Source organism: Plectropomus leopardus, chromosome 16 (assembly GCF_026936395.1).
Source record: "Plectropomus leopardus strain MGB_pleo_1.0 chromosome 16, ASM2693639v1, whole genome shotgun sequence".
Lineage (NCBI taxonomy): Eukaryota > Metazoa > Chordata > Actinopteri > Perciformes > Serranidae > Plectropomus > Plectropomus leopardus.
In genome coordinates, this window is record NC_142191.1 from 19,661,935 (window position 1) to 19,683,163 (window position 21,229).

The 21,229-nt window shown below is 39.3% G+C and overlaps 1 protein-coding gene across 2 annotated transcripts in view; it reads left to right on the forward strand.

Moving 5' to 3' along the window:
- Positions 1-21,229, forward strand: part of lama2 (laminin, alpha 2) — a 246,784-nt gene that overhangs the window by 156,434 nt on the left and 69,121 nt on the right. For both annotated transcript variants that reach the window (XM_088089255.1, XM_088089256.1), the window contains 10 exons: positions 4,269-4,445; positions 5,211-5,396; positions 5,719-5,837; positions 6,159-6,276; positions 7,916-8,068; positions 14,067-14,191; positions 15,416-15,502; positions 16,673-16,866; positions 20,169-20,311; positions 20,625-20,723. In XM_088089255.1, coding sequence (XP_087945381.1) covers positions 4,269-4,445; positions 5,211-5,396; positions 5,719-5,837; positions 6,159-6,276; positions 7,916-8,068; positions 14,067-14,191; positions 15,416-15,502; positions 16,673-16,866; positions 20,169-20,311; positions 20,625-20,723 — 1,401 coding nt within the window. The remainder of the gene's footprint in view (positions 1-4,268; positions 4,446-5,210; positions 5,397-5,718; positions 5,838-6,158; positions 6,277-7,915; positions 8,069-14,066; positions 14,192-15,415; positions 15,503-16,672; positions 16,867-20,168; positions 20,312-20,624; positions 20,724-21,229) is intronic.

The following is a 21,229-nucleotide window of genomic DNA, read 5'->3' on the forward strand; positions in this document are numbered from 1 at the left end:
AGAAGAATATGGACATCACCTGTAGCTGTACATTACAAGAGCCCATTTGATGAGCTTGTGCTCCTGATGGCTTAATTTTTCTCTCTCGTCATTTGCTGTTTTTCACTTAACCAAAAGTAAAGCTAAAGTTTTAAAGAAATAGTGTTAGCTGAAATTATCAGGACATCAGAAAGTTTAAAAAGCTATCACAGCTCGTCTTGAGGTGATATTAATGTCTGTACCAAACGCCACGGCATGCATCCAGTAGTTGTTGAGACATTTCACATAAAACCAACAATGTCAATCTCATAGTGGCGCTGGAGGAAAAGTGAGGAGATCCAAAAATCACCAGGCTACATGTTCAGGAACCACAACCATATGTACAAAAGTGTGTGCCAATCCATCAATTGGATATTGAAGCATGTCACTAGATAAAATTTGTTGGAAATAGTTGGGTTCATCTTCGGTAGACTTGCTTATGTATCGGTTGGCTTCTTTACATCAAAATACAAACATTAGGCTGAGCATTGCGGCACCACCTGTAAGTCAAAAACAGCGGTACATAAACGTTGCAGATGCCATCAGACAGTCAGTCAGCAAGTTAGCAATTGATTGTTGAGTGGCAGTCTGTTTTTAATAAAGGCTCCTCATCTCAGAAATGGTTGCCATTGGGGATAAACTGCCGTTTCCGTGGTAACCGCAGAGTTTTCTGATGGAGTGTGGCAAGAGGCTTCATTTGAACGACAAACATTCACTTCATTTATTGTTGACAGAGAGAGAGAGTGAGAGCGAGAGCTGGACAGAGAGAGAAAGACAGAAAAAATGGAGAGTTTATTGGAAAGAGGGAGATTTTCTCTGAACCACTGAATCGTGAGATTACACTGAGTGGAGTGGGACACACACACACATACACACACACACACACACTCTCACTCTCACCATATCTTGACACCATACACATACACTATACAAACACAGTACACATGCCTTCACATGCACAAACACACACAAAAACTCACACAACAGGGGATTACACAGAGGTTAGGGGAGAGGGACACACACACACACACAGATTCTGCCATACACACACAACCTTTTTTTTATATTTATCTCTGATGGGAGAACTCTGTGTGTGATTGGACGACTGGTCGTTAAATACTGCTCAAAAGATCTGCACTAATATTTTTAAGTAAAAGAGCTCAGATAAGATGAAAGAACTGATAAGGTGAGGAAAAAAGAAAATGTCTTCAATAAAGTGCTCCTCCTCAAGTACAGAGTGGTTTTGCCCCAAACTGCAGCCCTCTCTAACTATTATTGCAGCTGACCTAAGAAATAAAGGAAGCTTTAAAAACAAAGGCTTAAAGTAGCAAAATGGATACTAATATCTGTAAATAAATAACTGTTAACCCTATTTTTATTTTTACATAGTTATATTTCTTACTTTCTATCAGTCCCCAGATATGCACTTTGTTATTTAATGTGCATGCAGTTACAACATTTTGCACAAGCATCTTTCCATAGAACCCATATCCATGGCATTCACCGTGTCCTGTCGGTGTACCTGGTACAGATTATGTTCTCCAGGAAGACCTTCAACACGCTGCTGGTCTCCTTGTGGATCAGACTGTAAATATGCTGACCAGGGCAAGCCAGATGATGAATTGTGAGCCTGGTGTTTTTTGATGAAGCCTGGTGCATCGAGTCCCCATCCTCCTATATAGTCTTATATGGCTGCAATATTAACGGCTGTATTGGCTGTCAAAAACTGTAGTGTAAACCCCGGTTCAAACTGCAGTATAGAAACTTAATACTTTCACTCAACCAATAAGCAGTGTTTTATAATGTGTCAGATATTATTCTAACAATATCAGCATATCATTTAATTTTATTTATTTATTTTGCTCAAGATCATATCACATGGTATGGAGCACAAACATGACATACAAAAATAACAGAACACCAGCACATTGCGTGGCAAAAGTACAACTAATGTTACTTTACAAAGGACGGACATTCTTCAAAAAAAGATAACTCTTGGCTCATCTGACTGTAATAATAAAATTAACTTTAATATAGATGGGCACTTTAAGTAATACTTTGGCAAACACCTTTCTCTGTTGTTCATAAAACTTACATTCTCACATTGAAACAAAACATGGCACTCATCTCCCACACAGTTGTCAGTACAGAGGTTGCAGCTGGTTTCTATGCAGCTCTTTATATCTTCCAATGACTTCAGCAATTCTGCTGTTAGCCCTGCAGGACTACAGCAACAGCGAGAGGGAGAGAGATCCCGTCTCCAGCAGATGAATCTACTTTTAAATTAGTCTACTCGACCACAAGCCACGGTCAATAATAAACTCGGATATTATACAAATCATATTGAAATATCAACACATAAAGTGAGAGATGGAGAGAAAGAAAGGGCTACATTTTCTCCAGACTGTCTCTTGCTCTCTGGCATGTCAATCATATTTGAGTTATTACTGACAGAATGACAAGATTTGTTTCAAATTATATTCAGAAAAGAAAGATTATTTGGCAAGAGAAGTCACAACACAATCAGCACGAAGAATTGCAGACGTGGTGATTATTAACAATACCACTATTAGAAAATACTGGGTCTTGTTCTTATTGAAAGATGACCATCACCAACACATTTACAGCAGGAAAGTGACTTTTTACTGCACTGACTCTAGTGTGCAAAATACAGGAAAAGATGATTTTGTTTATTAATATTTAAAATGTTGCATGTTTGTGGGGGTCCATACAATGCATAACTATACATTAAATAGTTCATTTGTAACTTGGCTAAAGCCGAGGGAGTGAAGGTGTTTGGTTACACAAGAAGTACTGTGACTCCAGCAACAGGATTCCTACTAAATGCCGTCAGATTCAGCTGAGGAGTAAAGATTGTTGTCTATTAAATAACAAGGCCTACCAGTTCATATTCATCTGACACTTTTACAAAAAAAGGGTTGCTACAGAATGTTTTGCAAACACACAGCCTGGCAGTATTTTGTCGAACGCATCCAATCATGTTACAATCAAATGTTTGCATAAATGTTGCCTTCATTTGGTCGTCCTTTAAAGCTGCATAGATCTATCCTCATTAGTGAGGATATTCCACAGTCTTCTTTGCTCACAGATGAAACAAGATATCAAGGAAAAAAACCAAAGATACTGAAATTTTCTTTAAAAAGATAGGAATCTCAGACATAAACCATTTGAAAATAATGTCTGCCAAAGTTATTGAATGGTGGGGAAGCATTATTTGAGTCATCCTGATTAGGAGGGGAGGGATTAAGGTGGCTAACAGAGGGAAGAAAAACACTGACACTGCACACATAACCACTGGACTCTTGTACACTTGATTTACAGTTCTGTGATATGGTGCGCAATAAAACTTATGTGGTTTAATTTATTTTTACGCCACTCTGCCCACCCATATATATGCAAATGCTGTATCTGGCTCAGTTTGTGTCAAATACTACATGGAGATATAAGACTGAGTCTAAAAGAGCCCCCTTCACCACAGTCAACAAAATCTGAGTTCTTTACATAATCCCCAACCCTGCACTGCTAGTTTAAAAAGAATTTTTCACATTTCATGTTACCAAGGCCCGAACATCCAGTATTGATAGCCATTTAAAGGTATATCATGTAGGAATTGTCTGTTACTTTTTGTAAGTTTTTGGCGGCTGTGGCTCAGGTGGTAGAGTGGGTCGGCCACTAATCGGAAGGTTGGCGGTGTGAATGGGTGAATGTGACTTTGAGTCGCTATACAAATGTAGGTCAATTTCACTGCCATTTGTCTTTTTTTGAGCTGTGTCTGAAATTTAAGTAGCTTCCTCTTGGATGCATTATGCTTATGGTCTGAGGCCTGGTCGCTACTTTTGTATAAAGTTATGACCTCACCTGTGTTATGTGCCCACAGACATCCCAAACACAGCAAAACAAGTATGAAGTGTTAAATACATGTAAAGGGATTGAGAGAGAATACTTTTCTATCAGTCTATATATTGTTTTCTGGGAAAATCCTGCATATACTGTTAACACCATTTGAATTAATCATAGTGCCTACATAGTACAGCAAGTCCTACGAATCCATCCATATGCTAAAGACATAGAGTAAGTTGTGTACGCCCAGATCAGTTTGATAAGCAGCGAGATATACAGTATGAGCAGGTTCCAGGGAGTCATAATTATCTCTTAAATGAGAAGTATTCATTTCAACAAGGATCCACACAGCATCACATAAATACTGTCATCATTGTTGTGTGTTGTAGTTGACGCTGAAGCCTGAGCAGACGGTGCTCCCCCTGGTGGATAAATCCAACACTGTGGAGACGAGGAGAGGAGTGAGCTTCCAGCACCCTGAGATCCTCGCTCACACAGAGCTGGTCACCTCCACTCTCTCTGAACCCTACTACTGGAAACTGCCCGAGCAGTTCAGAGGCTCTATGGTAGGAAAGCTCACTGTGTTTGTGTTTTTTTTGTAACATATATGTTTGTTTTTAATGACTTGTCTGCCACTTCAGTTTTAGATGATGAGAAAACACCATTTTTAACAGTTTTTACAGACAATCAAAATAGAATAATAGATAGAAACTAGGAATGCACGATAATATTGGCACACCATTGGTCTCAACAAATAAAGGATTTAAAATGAAAAATCCACATCAGCCCAAAATGAGCCTTTCAGCCATTATGAGTGGCTGAAACAATGATTCTTTAATTATACAATTCCAATTAGTCAAAACAGTTTAAAAGTGTACTTGTGACTATTTTCAGGGTTGTCTCAGGGAGAGCATCATCTAAGCCTGTTGAAATGGAAAGAATTTGACAGTTTTGTTTGAAATTGTTGCATACAATACATATGGCATGTTTATTTTGTTGCCCATTGAATTTGTGCATTTTTAAAAGCACCATTTCATATTTTGTGCTTGCATCTGCCAGTAGGCCATCATAATAAAAGTAGGAACGACTGTTACTTCAACTTGTGGAGAGACTTAATGTTCTCTTTATAAGGCTGAAAAAAAATCTGTGCATATATTTGCATCAGCCAAAATGTTGGCATATTGGTACATTGGATGGCAACAGATATACAACATTGTGCTTCCCCTAGAGAAACATTTTATTTCAAATCAAAGACTTAGACAGAATGGCGAAAACTGTAAAATCATAACAGTCATTAATATCTTTGATCAGTTCCTTGTGTCTTTCTTCAGATCACAGCGTATGGTGGGCAGCTGAAATATGCAGTGTACTACGAAGCCCGAGATGAAACCGGCCCCTCCTCATATGAGCCTCAGGTCATCATTAAGGGCGGCCCTAATCACAACATTGTGATGACACGCCACATACCGGGACTCCAGATCGGTCAGCTCACCCGCCACGAGATCGACATGACAGAGGTGGAGTATAGTTTTGAATGAGAGTGGAATATTGAAAAAAAAATAATGGAAGAAATATCTGAGTTAGAAATAACTTCATATATTAAATACCATCTTAAAAAATAATAGACCCAAACGCAATATTGATTGTACTTATTTTTGGCAAGCTCTGTCAGTCAATACAAACAGGGTCTATTGCATTGGTAATAGACTGCAGGGGTAAAATTGATTTGTCAATGTGTTGAGTGCTTGCTTATCTGTGTGTGTGTGTGTGTGTGTGTGTGTGTGTGTGTGTCTGTGTGTGCGTGTGCGTGTGTGTGTGTGTGTGTGTGTGTGTGTGCAGCATGAGTGGAAATACGCAGATGGCAGGTCTATGACTCGAGAGGACTTCATGGATATTTTGTTCTATGTGGACTACATCCTAATTAAGGCATCACACGGCAACTTGATGAGACACAGCCGGTAAAACACACACACACACACACACACACACACACACACACACACACACACACAAACACACACACGCAGTGGCATGCACCTGCACACAGTGTGGTCTGTTATTAAGCAGGACATTGGACAGCTGAATAAAGGATAATCAGTTTTTTATTTGTATGTGAAGGTCCTATTAATTCCTTGTTGTATAGTTAACTTATACACACGTTTATCCTTTTTGACAACAAACAACAAACCAGTGCTTTTAGAAACACACACAAAAACAGTTGTAATCTTATTGCAATGTTGTATAATTGGATTTGATTGATGTACTTTTCTCTTCTTCAGTATTTCAGAAATCAGTCTAACTGTGGCTGAGGAAGGCAGACCGACCAGAGAGAGTGAGAGGGCACATCAGATTGAAAAGTGCGATTGTCCGATCGGATACTCTGGACTTTCTTGTGAGGTGAGAGCTCACCTCAACACATGCAAGAACAGACACAAGACTGCGCACAGGTGCAGGCCATAATTATGTCCTCATATCATAAAACCTCATTACATTGCCTAAAATGGCATATGATAAAGACTTTAGGGAATATTTTTCCATCTTAGCCCTTGTGACTCCCGAGTCTTAAGTCTTACAGCATTTGTAATAATTTGTGTGATAAAATGACGTCAACGTAACAGCAAAAAGCTCACTACAAAAAAGGGTAAAAAGGGTAGAACATTTAAAATATCAAAGACATTACAGAAGGAACATACAGAAGTACTAAGTAGTGGAAATATTACAAAAGAGGAAAAGAGAAAGCATCTATATTGACACGAGTGCAAAACTATCTACCACTACAAACATTAATTACAGGGCTCTCTCTCTCTCAGCGCTCAGAGGAATGAATGCTTTTTGTGTGCTGCCTTCGCAGTGTAAACATGGAGGTCACAGACTCAGCTTTCAATTGTATCTCACGAGTTTCCAATTTACATTTCGTTTGGAGTTTTAAGCCTCTGCAACGTCTTTCAGACTTTTTAAAAAATAATTTTATTTTTTATTTTTTGCATTGCTTAGCTCGGATTAAGCCTCACTGAGCGTCTCCTCCACTCAGTTTTGATTTTGTCAAAGCAATTGACTTTCAGCTGCGTCCAGCTCCTTCTCTTAAGCCACAGAAAGCATATAGCAGTGACTGAATCTTTACTTTAATGAGGATTTTGTAGAGGCAGCTTATGATACACGGAGGCAACAGTTTTGGGCAATTCCACTGGATGGTGGCGCCTGAGAGCCATTTAGGTATTATTGTGTTAATCTCAAAGGAACACATGAGTTGCCAGCAAACTTTTAACTATATTTTTCAACCTCTGTTTCACATTGTCGTTTGCTACTTGGAGTGCAGGGAAGCAGACATGTATATTGCCAGGGCAAAAAAATTAGCTGTGTACATAATTTAGAAGCTACAGATACTGTTGAAAAACTGCCAAATGGAAGCCAAATAGCAAGCGGTAGCTAAACTTGAAATGTTCAAGTCGTAGAGGTCTTGGCTGACAGATGGCCATTCTATTTGTAGCTGCCGTCGTTGTTAATAAAGTATTTTTAAACGGGCGTTTAGTGCTAGCAGAGGGAACAGATGGCTCTTTAAATGGACTCCATTAATTATTACTGAACAGGAGAGAGAGGGAGAGAGAGTTACCTTGCATGTCTGTATGTGTGTTTGTATGCATGTTTGTGTGTGTGTGTGCTGAGCTGAGCGGGTATGTGAGGGTGTGTGCGGGTGTGTGCATGAGTGCGATCAAAAGTTACTGAAGGGAATAACTCTTAATTGTGTGTATGTGTGTGCAAGAGAGAGTGGTCAACAGTTGCCTTGAGAAATAACAATTAAGGATAATTATGTGGGTCCGTGTGTGTGTGTGTGTGTGTGTGTGTGTGTGTGTGTGTGTGTGTGTGTGTGTGTGTGTGTGTGTGTGTGTGTGTATTCAAATATCAGGCATGCTGCATGATTACTGTTGGAACACATGTTATCAAAACTCAATCTTGTATTTCTGTTTTTCTGCTTAAAAAAAATTAATATATCACTCTCATTATCTTTCTGTCTCTGTCTGTGTCTCTCTGTGTGCAGGAGTGCGCTGCAGGTTTCTACCGTCTTCGTGCTGGTTCTTTGGCATCTGCTCCAGCGTCCAGAGTTCCAACCGCTGTCGGCATGGGCAGCTGTGTTCAGTGCCAATGCAGTGGGCACTCTTCCACCTGTGACCCTGAGACATCCATATGCCAGGTAAATGGTTGTGTGTGTGTGTGTGTGTGTGTGTGTGTGTGTGTGTGTGTGTGTGTGTGTGTGTGTGTGTGTGTGTGTGTGTGTGTGTGTGTGTGTTCTGTCGCTGGAGACCATCATACAGCCATATGCCAGGTAGCTTCTGGAGAGGACAGCGAGGTTAGAGAGAGACTAAAGTGTGTGTTGGGGGGGAATGTCAGGTCCTGTAATTAGCCCTGCAATAATTAACGACCCTGGGCTCATTCATATTTTGTGTAATTTCCTCTCCTCTGGATCTGACCCAAAGCTACATCCTTACTTTTAGAAACAGGAGAAAAGACAATCTTATCAGAAGACATACAATTAGAGCACATTAAGGCAAATAAATCTGACCCCACACAGTTTAATATAAAATATATTCAACAGTGACTTTCAGATGAGCACCGTCACTGATCAGCACGTACTAGCCATGACAGTATAAAGTTGTTGACTTTCTAACTGTTCAGAAATAAGCTGCTTTTATTTTTCAGTGTTTTCTCAAAGAGTGCTCAGTTTCAGACTAGTCTGAGGAAGAGCATTTCAAAGTGCGGATCTTTCTTTGCGTTGTTTATAGCACATTATTAAGGGACACACTGAAAAAGCACACACGTAACATAAAATATCTTTTCAATCTCACTACCACATTAACCCTTTTACATTACTTTTTTTGTGCAGCCCTCAGACAGGCAAGCAAGAAATGCTCTGCAAACTGCAAGAAATTAGAAGATTTTGAAAATTATTTCAAATGAAAGCTAGGTATTATACATTTAAAATTATGTTACAGTATTATTAGTTATTTTTCGGCACCACCTGAGTATTGTATTAAATATAAGCTATTGAAAGTGAAAGTATTAAAATGGACATCAGATGTTTAAAAGATAATACCATTTTTCGGTGCTGCACTTTGAGAAAATACAATTTAGCGCAAAGGAATTAAATAAACACATAATAAGCTCCTTCTTCCTGTGCCTTGTAAGGTAAATCTGCACATACTAGATGTTAGCTGTTAGGCCTTGTTCAGATTCCTAGCCCAAATCCGCTTTTTGGAATTGATTATAGAAAGTCAGGAGAGCCAACATGAAACATGAAAAGTGGCTAATCGGTTCCAAACCACATTGGGAATTTGTTTAAAATGTGATTCTAAATATTTTTTTTCAGATTTGTCTCAGTCCAAATGTTCTGGCAACTCAAATCAGGTTTCAAAGTGTCTTTTGCATCAGTCACAATGTGACACACAATGAGGACATTAAATGCAGAGTGATGGAAGTGCTTAGCAGAATCCACGGTGCTACTAGCAGAGCACGAAAGAGGACAACATGGAGAACAACAGTCCGTGGACAGACCCTAAAAAAATTGTTGGTATCATTGCACAAGGTGGAAGGAACTTATCACAACAAGTCATAACTTGACTTGATTTCTTGGAGGGCAAAATGATGGACCCCCATTTCCCATGTTTCTGTGTAAGAAAGCCATGTCATCAGCGTAACTACGTAGTTACTGATGCCTATGTTGTTACTACAGCAACTCATGCAGAATGGTGGGTGCTGTCTAGATACACAAATCTGATCTGATCACTTCCAAATAACAGCATGGACAGTCTGTTTTAAAGATCTGAGCTTAGAAACAAATCTGATTTGCCTGCAGTCTGAATGTAGCCTTAATTACTTCCAGCCTTTTCACAATCTGGTCAGTTTTGTAGGGAGTCCCCAACTGAAGAAATTGGCCTCAGGAAGCAGTTGGTCACATGCTGTCCACATATCATCACATTTGATCTGTAAAAACCCTGGCAGATTGTCACTGTTTTGACATCATTGTAGCCACAGTGAAAACTGGTAGAAAAAATCCATCAACTGAGACTCCTGTTGGACAGCTGAAGAGGACCCATTTAATTATGTGGCTTCATGTGGTTAGAGCAGGACTGCACTGAATAACCAGTCAAATGAATAGTTATAAGCACTTGTACACAAACTCTGAAAGATGCTGGCAGCTGCGTCCTCATGGAGCCTTTTCAGAAAATTGATATCTTTTTCTTTGCCGGTAGCGCAAGGGGCTCACACTCTATCATTAAATAATTGTTACACTATTACAACTTTGCTTTTTTGGAAAAGGGAGTTGTCAACAAATAATACCACCAAGTGTCCAACAGAGCTCAATTTTTTCATCAAAAGCTCGCTGGAGGTGGAGTGCTGGATGTGGTGTTTGGTTGTGACAGAGTATGACTGTCTGATTACTGACTGAAGAGCATATAAACACGACAACTAAAAGGATCGGCAATTATGTAAAATGTTTCTCTCCTTGAGCTTCACTCTGATTAATTTAATTTGGAATGTAACCATGTTACTGCCACCAGCTTAATGGAACATTTTATTCTCCTAAAAATCCAAAGAATTAGGTCAGTCATAATATATACTGTGTTCGAGCAACACAGCAACAGGCTGAAAGCATGGATGTTTAAAGAAAACTGGATACGCAGTGGAGACGGGCCCCCCTTAATTACTATTAAAGTTACTCAGTGGCACATGAAGCCAAAAAGTTTGATGTCCTTGTTTAAAACTACCTGGTTCTTTCTCATCATTGGGCCCATAGAGCAAGCACAGTAAAGATTGTACTGGATGAGTGACTAACTTTAGCTGTCTGGTAAAATTAATAGGGTTAAATTCATTAAGCCTCATCTTGTGGCTCCTCGAGACTTTTGAAATGTTATTGGACCAAATGGATCAAATGGTTATGGTGAAACAAGTCATTTCACAGGGGTTGTGATGGTAAAAAAGAAATGTATCCACTGATTTACAGATGTCTGTTTTACAATGTCAGTATATGGGAAAAAGTCTTCACCAAACCTTCACTGCCTCCCTTTCAACCTAACACATCATAACTAGCTAAACATTAACCTTGCATTTTCTCCCTGTGTTTGATCATGGCCTGACTTGTAGTGGGCGAGCAGCTATGAAGCCCAAATATCCAGGATAAGGCCATTGCCATCTCTCGTTGTGTTCAGAGGCAGACTCTGTGCAGTAGCAATCTCCACGATGGGGGAGTTCCTGCCAAAACACCCATCCAATCAATAGCGAGCAGTGAGCACACTGATTAGCTCATAGAGCTGTCAATCATAGCTCATCACTCCATCTTTGTGGAAAGTTTATTTGGCGTGTACCTTGAGTTTTTAATTTTATGGCCCATGTCCCATTCACTTATATGGACGGGCGGGCTTTATGACCTACACTGCAGCCAGACACCAGGGGGCGATCTAGATGTTTAAGCTTCACTATTGGGGAGCTGTCATTTTGTCCATATTTATATACAGTCTATGGTATTGCAGAGCAAACAGGGAGGCAATGGGGCTTTGAAATGTGATGTTAAAATGGGGTACAGACATGAAATGCATAACTATACTTTTTAACTAAATGCAAACATTAAATGGCGTTCAGGTAGGATGCTTTGTTACAAATAGCAGACATACACAAGCCTGTGACAAAGTAGCTTTGTCAACGAGTGCTTCAGCAACGTAGTTTGAAAACAACATAATGTAAACAGCTTGAATCAAATCTTATTCCTAAAGGAATATGACTGTGTTTCAAGGTATCGATTTAAACTTAGTTCCTAAAGAGACAAATGTTAGCTGTAATTGAGAGTTGAGTCTCTGAGTGTGTTGTGCTCCAATATGGAAGTTTTCTCTCCACCATTGTGTGCTTTCTAATTATTTTTATTGTTTTTATTTCTCCTTTTCTGTTACCTCTTCAGTCTTTTATCTGCTCTCCCTGCTTCTACTTCTTTCTATCATTCTCCTTCTACTCCTCTCTCCTCTAATTTTCTTGTTTATTTTAATCTGCCCAATTCTCATGCACTAAATTCTCTTCCCTCTCATCCTCAATTATGTATTTACTCATCCTTTGTCTCCTTTCATCACCCTGCCATTTTCTCCGTCTTTTACCTTCAGTTGTCTCATTTTTCTTTGCCCCAATCTCCCTCTACACCCCCTCGCTTTCTCACTTCTCTTTAATTTCTTTAGTTTTGCCAATTCGTTTCTCCCCCTCTTTACCCCCCCCACCCTCCTCTTCTTTTATGTTTGATTTCTGTCTCTCTCTGCCCCCCAGACATTTTTCCCTCGCCCATTTCCATCTCGCTCTCCATAACGGCGTCATTAGCATTTTTCTAACCGAGCGGGCTAAATTGAAAATGCTAAACGAGTTTGTTTCTGTGGTAATTAGTGGTAACGAGGAACACAGGAAGTTAATGGAAATGACTTGCCTCGTTAGAAGGCAACTTCCTGTTGCACTGATTGAAGTTTGCGCTTTCGACAAACAAGGCGAAACACGTAAAACTGAACCCTGGGGAGATGAAGAGGAGAGTGAGGCGTGTTTGTGTACAGTATGTAATATATTTTTGCAAGTTTACATTGTGCGTAGTTGCAGAATTGATTGCACAGTGTGTGTTTGTGAGTCTGTGAACTGTTGTGTTGTTTTGTGTATGCGGTGGAAATGTACTGTTTATTTAAATGAACACACTGAAAAGGTATTGTTTGTGTAGTGTGTGTGTGTGTGTGTGTGTGTGTGTGTGTGTGTGTGTGTGTGTGTTGGGCCGTATAATAAGCAAAGCCAAAAATGAGCCGAAAATAAACACAAACATTTCTGGATATGAAAATATTTTGGATATATTTATAATAGTGCGTGTGTCATTGTACCCTTGTGGTTATCCTCATAACAACAGGTGAGTGAAATCCTGCAAAGTAAATGAGTATTTTCAATGGCCCGCTCTTGAGGAGTGAGGCTTATTAAACTTTTTGACGTGCGAGATCGCACCTGTCAGCTAACAGCTAGCCGGCTGCTGCTGTGCACAGTCTCACAGTACCTCATCATGCAGGAGTGGGACTGGGCCCAAAAAACATTTATTACTATGTGTGGACGGCTACATTTCCTATCAGAAATAGTCCCGTTTCTGTGTGTGTGGAGGCCCCGAGAATGGCTCAGAAACTGTAGGTGGTGAAAAGAAATGAGTAATGACTTCCCTGCTGCTTCGGTAGAGATGCTCAGCGCTGCAGAAGCAGCTGCGATCACACTGGGTACTTCCTAGTGACAATCTGGATGTGTGAATCTGTATGCATGTAAAGACGGCGACTGCTCAATCAACTTTATTTTCCTGGAAAATAAAAGTCATCTGATGTTTGTCTTCATCTATTTGTCTCAGTAGAAAAAGGGGACAGGCAGCTCCTGATTTAAAAGAGATTTAAACTGCAACGACCTTTCTGTCAACCTGTTGTCAAACATTTCAATAAGCGTCTCAGTTTATAGCAAATCACGCCAGTAATCAAAAGTGCTACTATTATACAAAATTGTGGAGTGAACTGACAGTGGGTAATAATATCAGTATGCCACTATTTTTTATACCCGTCATCTAGTCTCGGTGTAAATCAACCAGTGGTGCCAGGATAATTATCTCACTCACCAAAAAACAAGCCTGCCCAACACTACTTTGTCAGTAATCAAGGAGGGGATGATGGGTGACCCCGTCTGTCGTCTTTTCAATTACTCATTGTCAACTTGAGACGAGCAGACACATACAAGGGATTGTACACAGCTTAAGAGTGATACTAATTTCCTCCAATCTTTTTTTTTATTACTCAAACAAATCTGGCGTCTCGTTTTCATTGCGCCACTGGCAATATTCAAATACAACATGCAGATACAAGAGTAGCTTAACTACTGTTAATTTAATTTGAAAATTAGTTTGCTTTTTTTTTAAAGATGAAAAGCTTTCTGAATACGCAGGAGGAGTTTTGTAATTGTGTTACAGCTGCCCACATTTTGCTCACACACTCTGCTTTTAAAACCGAACACACACACACACCAAGAAGTCATGCTTGCTGGAGGATGATGGGAAATATAACCACCTACACATGAGGGTGAGAGTGTGGTTTGGCTAGAAAATGAATGATGTAGCGCCTTCACAAATATAACATTAATTTCATGTGTGTTTGTGTGTATAGAACTGTCAAGACAACACAGAGGGGGATCGGTGTGAGCGCTGCGCCCCAGGATTCTACGGTGTGGTCCGAGGTTTCCGTGACGACTGTAAACCCTGCGCATGTCCTCTCAGCAACCCGGAGAACAAGTAAACTTTCTGTGTTTGTTTGTCATTCTGTATAACAGCAGTACTCATTTTCAAGAGTGTACCTCCTCTGAAATATGTTATCAGCAACGTATCTGACCCTGACCGGCAAAAAACATTTTTAAGTAGAAAAGAAAGCCCATAAAAAGAGACACAATACTATTAGGTAAATCCCATTAAAACATATTCTTCCTGATTCTTATAAATTATTTTTTTGGTTCTGTTTTCGCTTTCTTTTTTTACTCCTTTTTTAGTGTTTTCAGCTGTATTAATGCTGTAATTCAACAACAAATTCATATTCTTTGATTTTTTTCTGCCACTCAGAAGTGAAACTGGCTTACTGGTCACAGTGAACAAATATAACATGACTATGTTTGTTGTGACAGCTGACAGTTTATGGCAGGTGATGATTAAACTGAAATAGGAATATTATTTATAAAATGTGGTTTATTGTACTGGCATCTGTATATATTTTTAAACCTATTATAGTAGAATTGTTTTAGGAATTTTATATGACTAATATTTTTTAAGTCAACAATAAAGTCCAGGCAAAGCAAATCAGTGATTTCTTTCTAAACCCATTATACATGTTAGAAAGCAGTAACTGTGCAGTACAGAATTGTTGAGTTGGACCGTTAAAGTGTTTGTCACCACTTCTGTCCAGGATATTTCGGTGGGTCTGAAATCATGGTTCAATGACACACTGGCGCTACACTTTACATAACCCCTTCCCTACTATATAAAAGATATGTTGCAAACGTTAACTTGAAGCTGTGCAGCAGCTTGTTCTTTAGCTTGGGGAGATGTTACTGTGCTAATGAAAGTTTGTTTTTTAACCACAGCTCAATCTTCTTTTTTAGCACCTTCAGCAGACACGCCCCCAGCGTCTCAGTGCAGGGGATACTGCTCTTTTTTTTCACCATATTGAAACCTAATTTTATAAGCTTTGTGATTTCTCATCATTTAAATTAGGCTAGGGGTCAATAAAACATTTTTCTGTGGCATGACAAACTCATTACACACATTTATTTTTGCTTTACGTCGACTTTAAAATAAAATTTTAAGTACACCCTCCAGTACACCAAAGTACCATAGGGATACCTGTAAACATGCTCTAAAACAAATTCATGTATACATATCTGTTATTTTCTCTATGTTGACTGGAAACATATTGTAATATATATTATATATTGACCTGAAGTATTCTAAAGTCTTTTTCTGTGATAGTTTCAGTCCAACTTGTGTAACGGAGGGATACGATGACTACCGATGTACCGCCTGTCCTGAGGGATACGAGGGCAAATACTGTGAGAGGTGAGACACACAGAAAATCATAATCTACCTATAATTATTGAAAACAAGATGAGCTTAGTGATCATTAAATTTTAATGTGGGACATGGAATAATTCAAATGCTGAAGTGATATGGTCATAGTCAGTCACTGACAAGTGGCAGTAGGGGTACTTTTTGGAGTTTTTTCAAACCTGCTGATGCAAGTAGTGTGCTATATCTAAACATCTGGGTTACATGACGAAGGCATCACTTTGTCTTACTCTGCCTGTGATTGGCTTACTCTGATATTCATAACCTTACCAGTTTCACTCCTCTTAACCTAATCAATCCAACTAATGAAGACAAGTATCAGCTCATCAGAAGGAGAGAAGGCAGGTCATGCATTTGCCATCCTAAGAAAAACAATACACACAAACACACACACACACACACACACACACACACACACACACACACACACACACACACACACACACACTCACATGTACACAGCCACATGGGTAAAAAAGCAAGACTTTGCAGTTAATTAAAGAACTAAAATAAGAGTACTCATTAAAACCAGGGAACTAAGGAAATGCTACCATAAGTGAGGAAACACCATTGGCAGTATTAAACCTATAGATAAAAAGATAAAAGATAAAAATAAATTAAAAAATTAAATACTCTAAATAATAGATAAAAGGTAAATGAAAGCTAATAGCACCAATAATAATAGATAAAAATGTTAAAGATAATAAAACAATATACCATCCAGTTAAACAATAAAACAGACTGTATAAATAAATAAATAGTTGAAGTTCAATTAAAAGCAAAACTAAAAAGGTAGGTCTTGAGTTTGCTCTTCAAAAGCAGTAGCTAGGCTAGTGACTTGTCTCTGATGTGCTCAGCAGCTTTGGAGAAACACTGATTTTTAACATGAACCTGCTTTATTCAGTGTTTTTACTAGTTTTAATCACCTGGTCGGTTTGATTTGGAGAGGAAGAGGCCTCTGTGGATAATTAGGCTCTCGATGAAAACCTCCTGAAAAATAAACACTGAAGGAATTCTGTTTGAGTTTCAGCTGGTAACCATCTGCAATCCTCACCACTAGATGATACTAAACACCACTGAATCTTGGACTTTAAAAGTCACGAAAACTTCTAATTACATAGCAATTAACTCAACTTTCTTTCCATGATCCAACTTGTCTAGGTGTGCTACTGGTTACCATGGTAACCCGCGGATGCCAGGCGGCCGCTGCGAGGAGTGTAAGTGTTCCTTGTGGGGGGCGCTGCCTGGACCATGTGACCCTGTCACGGGCCAATGCCGTTGCAGGGTCGGGGCGTCGGGACAGACGTGTGACCAGTGCATGGGCAGGCATGTGTGTGGACCAGCTGGGATCATCTGTAAGACTAACACACAGCTTTTTATTAAATCTGTTGTGGTGCTTCTTGTATTTCCTTTTTTTTGCCATTTCTTCATTCGGGGTGTGGTCTAGTTGAAATATTAAGTGCTTAAATTATAGTTATGAAACAAAGAGCCATCAGTTGCTGATTTGATTTGATTATGAGAACATGAATCTTAGTGGCAGGAATGAAAATAGAAAATGAATAGAAGCAAAAACCATCAGAGGCCTCTCTCCAAATAAGGACACCAGATCTTACTAGATCATAGTAAAAAGAGCACATATGGTAAATTTAAAAGTGTCTTTATATTTAATGAAACCCACAGGCATCCATTCTTTTCTGTTTTCTTCTATCGTCTTTTCTCTCGTGGCCCACCTCCCAGCAGTGTCACCTGGTGTTGTGATTTTTGCTTTATTTTGGCAATGAAATGCAAATGAGAAGTCAAAGCCCTTTTCTCTGGTTGCCATGGGAGACAGGGGATCGTGGCAGAAGTCAGATACAAGTCATTTAGAAAATAATTTCAATGTAATTTGGAGCTAATTTAAACTTAATATGACCATAATGGCAGGGCCAATTCGGTGCCATTAGCATGTCTTGAGGTAAGAGAATACAGCAGAATAGGTTGTGAGACAGAGGCTGATGTGAAATTGCTGCTGTCAGGTCAGAAAGGAAATTGCTTGCTCAGGTCTTTATGTGTTCAGACACAAAGCGTGTGTTCATAAATTGGCAGTGCGAGTGCTGCAGTGCACCCTGACACCAAACTGGTCGCCTCCACATCCAGACTATAATCACAAGTCCTGATGGCTTCCACAGAGTGGAGCGATCACACCGCTGTTCACTTGTTGAAGAGTGATTGCGGCTCTACGTTTTGCCTCTGCTCTGCCCTTTCTCCCGTCCTATCAGACACAAACAAACAGTTTGGGAGTCGGCATTCTTGAAAGAGGGAAATGCTGATATTTCCCACATCTTCCATGTAACATAATTTGCATAGAAATGCAGCTAAATTTTAATATTTGATGTCATGGGTTGCATTATTGAATGTTGCCTTCATCTACATGAAAGTGTACGTTCAAAATTCAATTATATCTTTCAGGCTGAAACACACAGGAAGTATCATGACCTCAGGAAAAATACCTGCTCAAAAACAAAAAGACGAACTATAACCATCAGTTGTTTGCAGATGATGTGTCCACCCATGATTTTTATATATTTAGTTTAATTTGATTTAATTTTTGGAGCCCAGTGAGATATTAAACCTAGGTTTAAATTCAACCAAGATGCAGTGTATGAAAAAATTGATCAGTTAAATCAATACTGAGTTTACTGTAACATGTTGTCTTTGGCACAACCACGATACACTCACACTGGACTCACAGGTGTCATGCAAAGTAACTTGAAGCAAAATAAACACATAGATGGAAGCTAAAAATAATGATGAAACCTGCAGAAAACAAAGTTCTTGAGTTGTCCTACCTACAGAAAATTATTACCTAGATAGAAAGATTAAACTGTTCGTCATTGTCTAATGGATGCAGGCACAGGTGTGTATAGTTGCACTTGTCTGTTGTGCATGTGCTTGAATTTCCAGTGTGAAGCATGCATGTACTAAACTGCATAAAATAATCTTTGACACTCACTGGGGTTTACTTTGGTCTTCTAGCTTCTAGAGTTGTGATAATAAATCATAAATATTTTATATATTGTATATCCTGAGAATAAAATTCTGATGATATGCATCATTGGGCAGAAAAAATGCATATTGCAGTGCCATAAGCAGCACTGCAGCTCAATCTGTTACAGCTCTGACCACAAGTCTAATGACTTTAAATCGTATTAGAGTTCTGTTGCTTCCACTCCAGCAACAAGAGAAGCTTTTAAAGATTCAAACGCACAGGTCAAAACTCATCGCTGAGGGGAAACATTGAGCCAAGTCTTACAGTTATTGGATCGTTCTTGTGTTTTCTGCTTAACTTCTTATGGAGGAAAAACAAATATCTGAGAGTCACTTCTTGCAGTGGGGTTATTAAATATAACAAATGGGGGTATGTCAAACTGAGCTATCCCAGCTACAAATCAATTTACTTCACCCAGCACATGACCATTTGTATGTCATTTGCTCACCTTCTCTTACACTGAATAAGTGGAGAAACTTTGTTTTTCTTGCATGCCTCCAGGGTGAAGAAAGAAATCCAAGATAAAAAACTGGGAACTAAACTAAAAGTGAAACTTATCTATGTGCTCTTCAAAGCCAGACTCCGTTGACAAAAACAGTAATTTTACCTCATTGAACATATGAGCTGCTGGTCTACCACTACCTCATGAGTTTGTTTGTACTGCTGTGTGACTAAAATGTTTCAAAAGGCTACTTTGGGTTCACCAAAGTCACACAATATGACAAACAGACCACTGATCAATCACCTTGTAGTAGAGGATGTTTGCATACTGTGTGGAAGTTAGTGATTTACAATCTGTCTCTGAAATTTTTGAATGGCTTGGATTTGACAAACTGCTGTTTACTCCCTCAAACAATGCACTGTACATTTACAGTACCTGTGTTAGTGTGTGTGCATGTTACTGCCTGAATGCGTTAGTGTGTTTGCGTGTTCTGGTTTTGTCAGAGATTGATAGAGTAAAAACAGTTTTTTATTTTATTTAATTCATCTTTGATTTCCCTTGTCAGAAATTCTAATTTCTGCAATAAATCAGCCTCAGGCTATAGAAGGGAAAAGAAATACACGCACACGCACACACACACACACACACACGATAAAGAAAAATGTGTATGCGCACGTCTGAGTGAATTCCCTGATGTGTTTGTGGGTTGGTTTTGTGTTTTTAGCCTGCAGTGTGTGCTCATAATAGGTGCTTTTTGCCTCTCTGTGCTGAATTTCATGCATCGGCAGCCCTGTCTTTTTGATGCCAGAGTCACTTAAACACAAAAACACAAACAGTCACTACGATCACACACTGACATGTTTACAGACTCACAAATAAGGCACAGAAACACACACTCAGAAGTAAAAATACACATATATCACTTCCTTCCTTTCTTCTCCACTCATTTTCTTCCTCTCATTTCTATCTGCCAAGTCAAACTGCAGAAGTGTCAACACACACACACGCACACACACACACACACACACACACACACACACACACACACACACACACACACACACCACACACACACACACACACACACACACACATGAGCCAGCCATCTGAAAACCTCTTTAATAGATTTAGCTGGCCTCATTACACTCTAGCTGTGTCTAACTGTGTGTTTGTTTTTCTTCCTGTAGCCTGTGATGATGAGTGCTCGGGTCTGTTGATCAGTGATATGGACCGTCTGTATCGCATCATCACTGAGGTGACTCTGACCACACCCCTCCCACCACCTTATAAGGTGTTGTACCGCTTCGAGAACATGACAGAGGAACTCAAGGTAAAATCTTTCCCTTCCTGGCTGTTTTCAATTATTTTTTGCAGGTTAACTATGAACTTAGTTATGAAGTGTGGTTGCATTACCATTATTATCAGGATAACTGTGACATAATTTAAATATATTGAGTTTTATTAGATATGTTTAATGTTTAATTGTTTATTTTTTCTTGCTCTGCCTGCTGCCCTCTCTTGCTCATCCTCTTCTCTTCAGCTCTACAGCACAGAGCCAGCCAGTTCAAAAGCCTAGCCCTGGGCCAAAATGTGTCAGACATTGCTCTATGTAATTCCTTCATCTCTCTGTTTCTTTCCTGCAGCACATGCTGTCACCTCAGAAAGCTCCAGAGAGATTACTGCAACTGGCCGACTCCAACCTGGGATCACTGGTCATTGAGATGGACCAACTACACAGCAGGGTACAGACACTTTTGTTTTTCTTTTGGTTCGACTTAAATCTCTGTCATTGTCTGTATTCCTTTTTCTCTTTATCCATCTTTCTCTGTCTGACTCTGAAATAACAAGATGGAGCAAATAAAGGTTGTGGCAAGGAGTGAGATCATACTTTACTTTAGGGCAAAGATTAGAAAATACAAAAGTATGTGCAATAGGATAATAGTCCATGATGTGCTGTAATGCAGTACTTCCCAACCGGTCCAGTTACTGGGTTCAGAGTTCTCCGTAGTTATTTTAAGGTTTAAGGTCCATACATTATAAATTGCCACATATTCAATTTTATTTTTCAAAATGTAAACAACATGTTAGCTTAGAACACAAAGAAAGAAAACATATGGCAAGAATAACAAGAAACAGAACTTCAAAATAAAAACTTAAAAACTAGACTCTCTGTCACACTGTAAGTGACATTCATGAGTCACTTGCAGTCAATTCAGAATCGACCTGCGACCGACTTTTTGACCGCGAC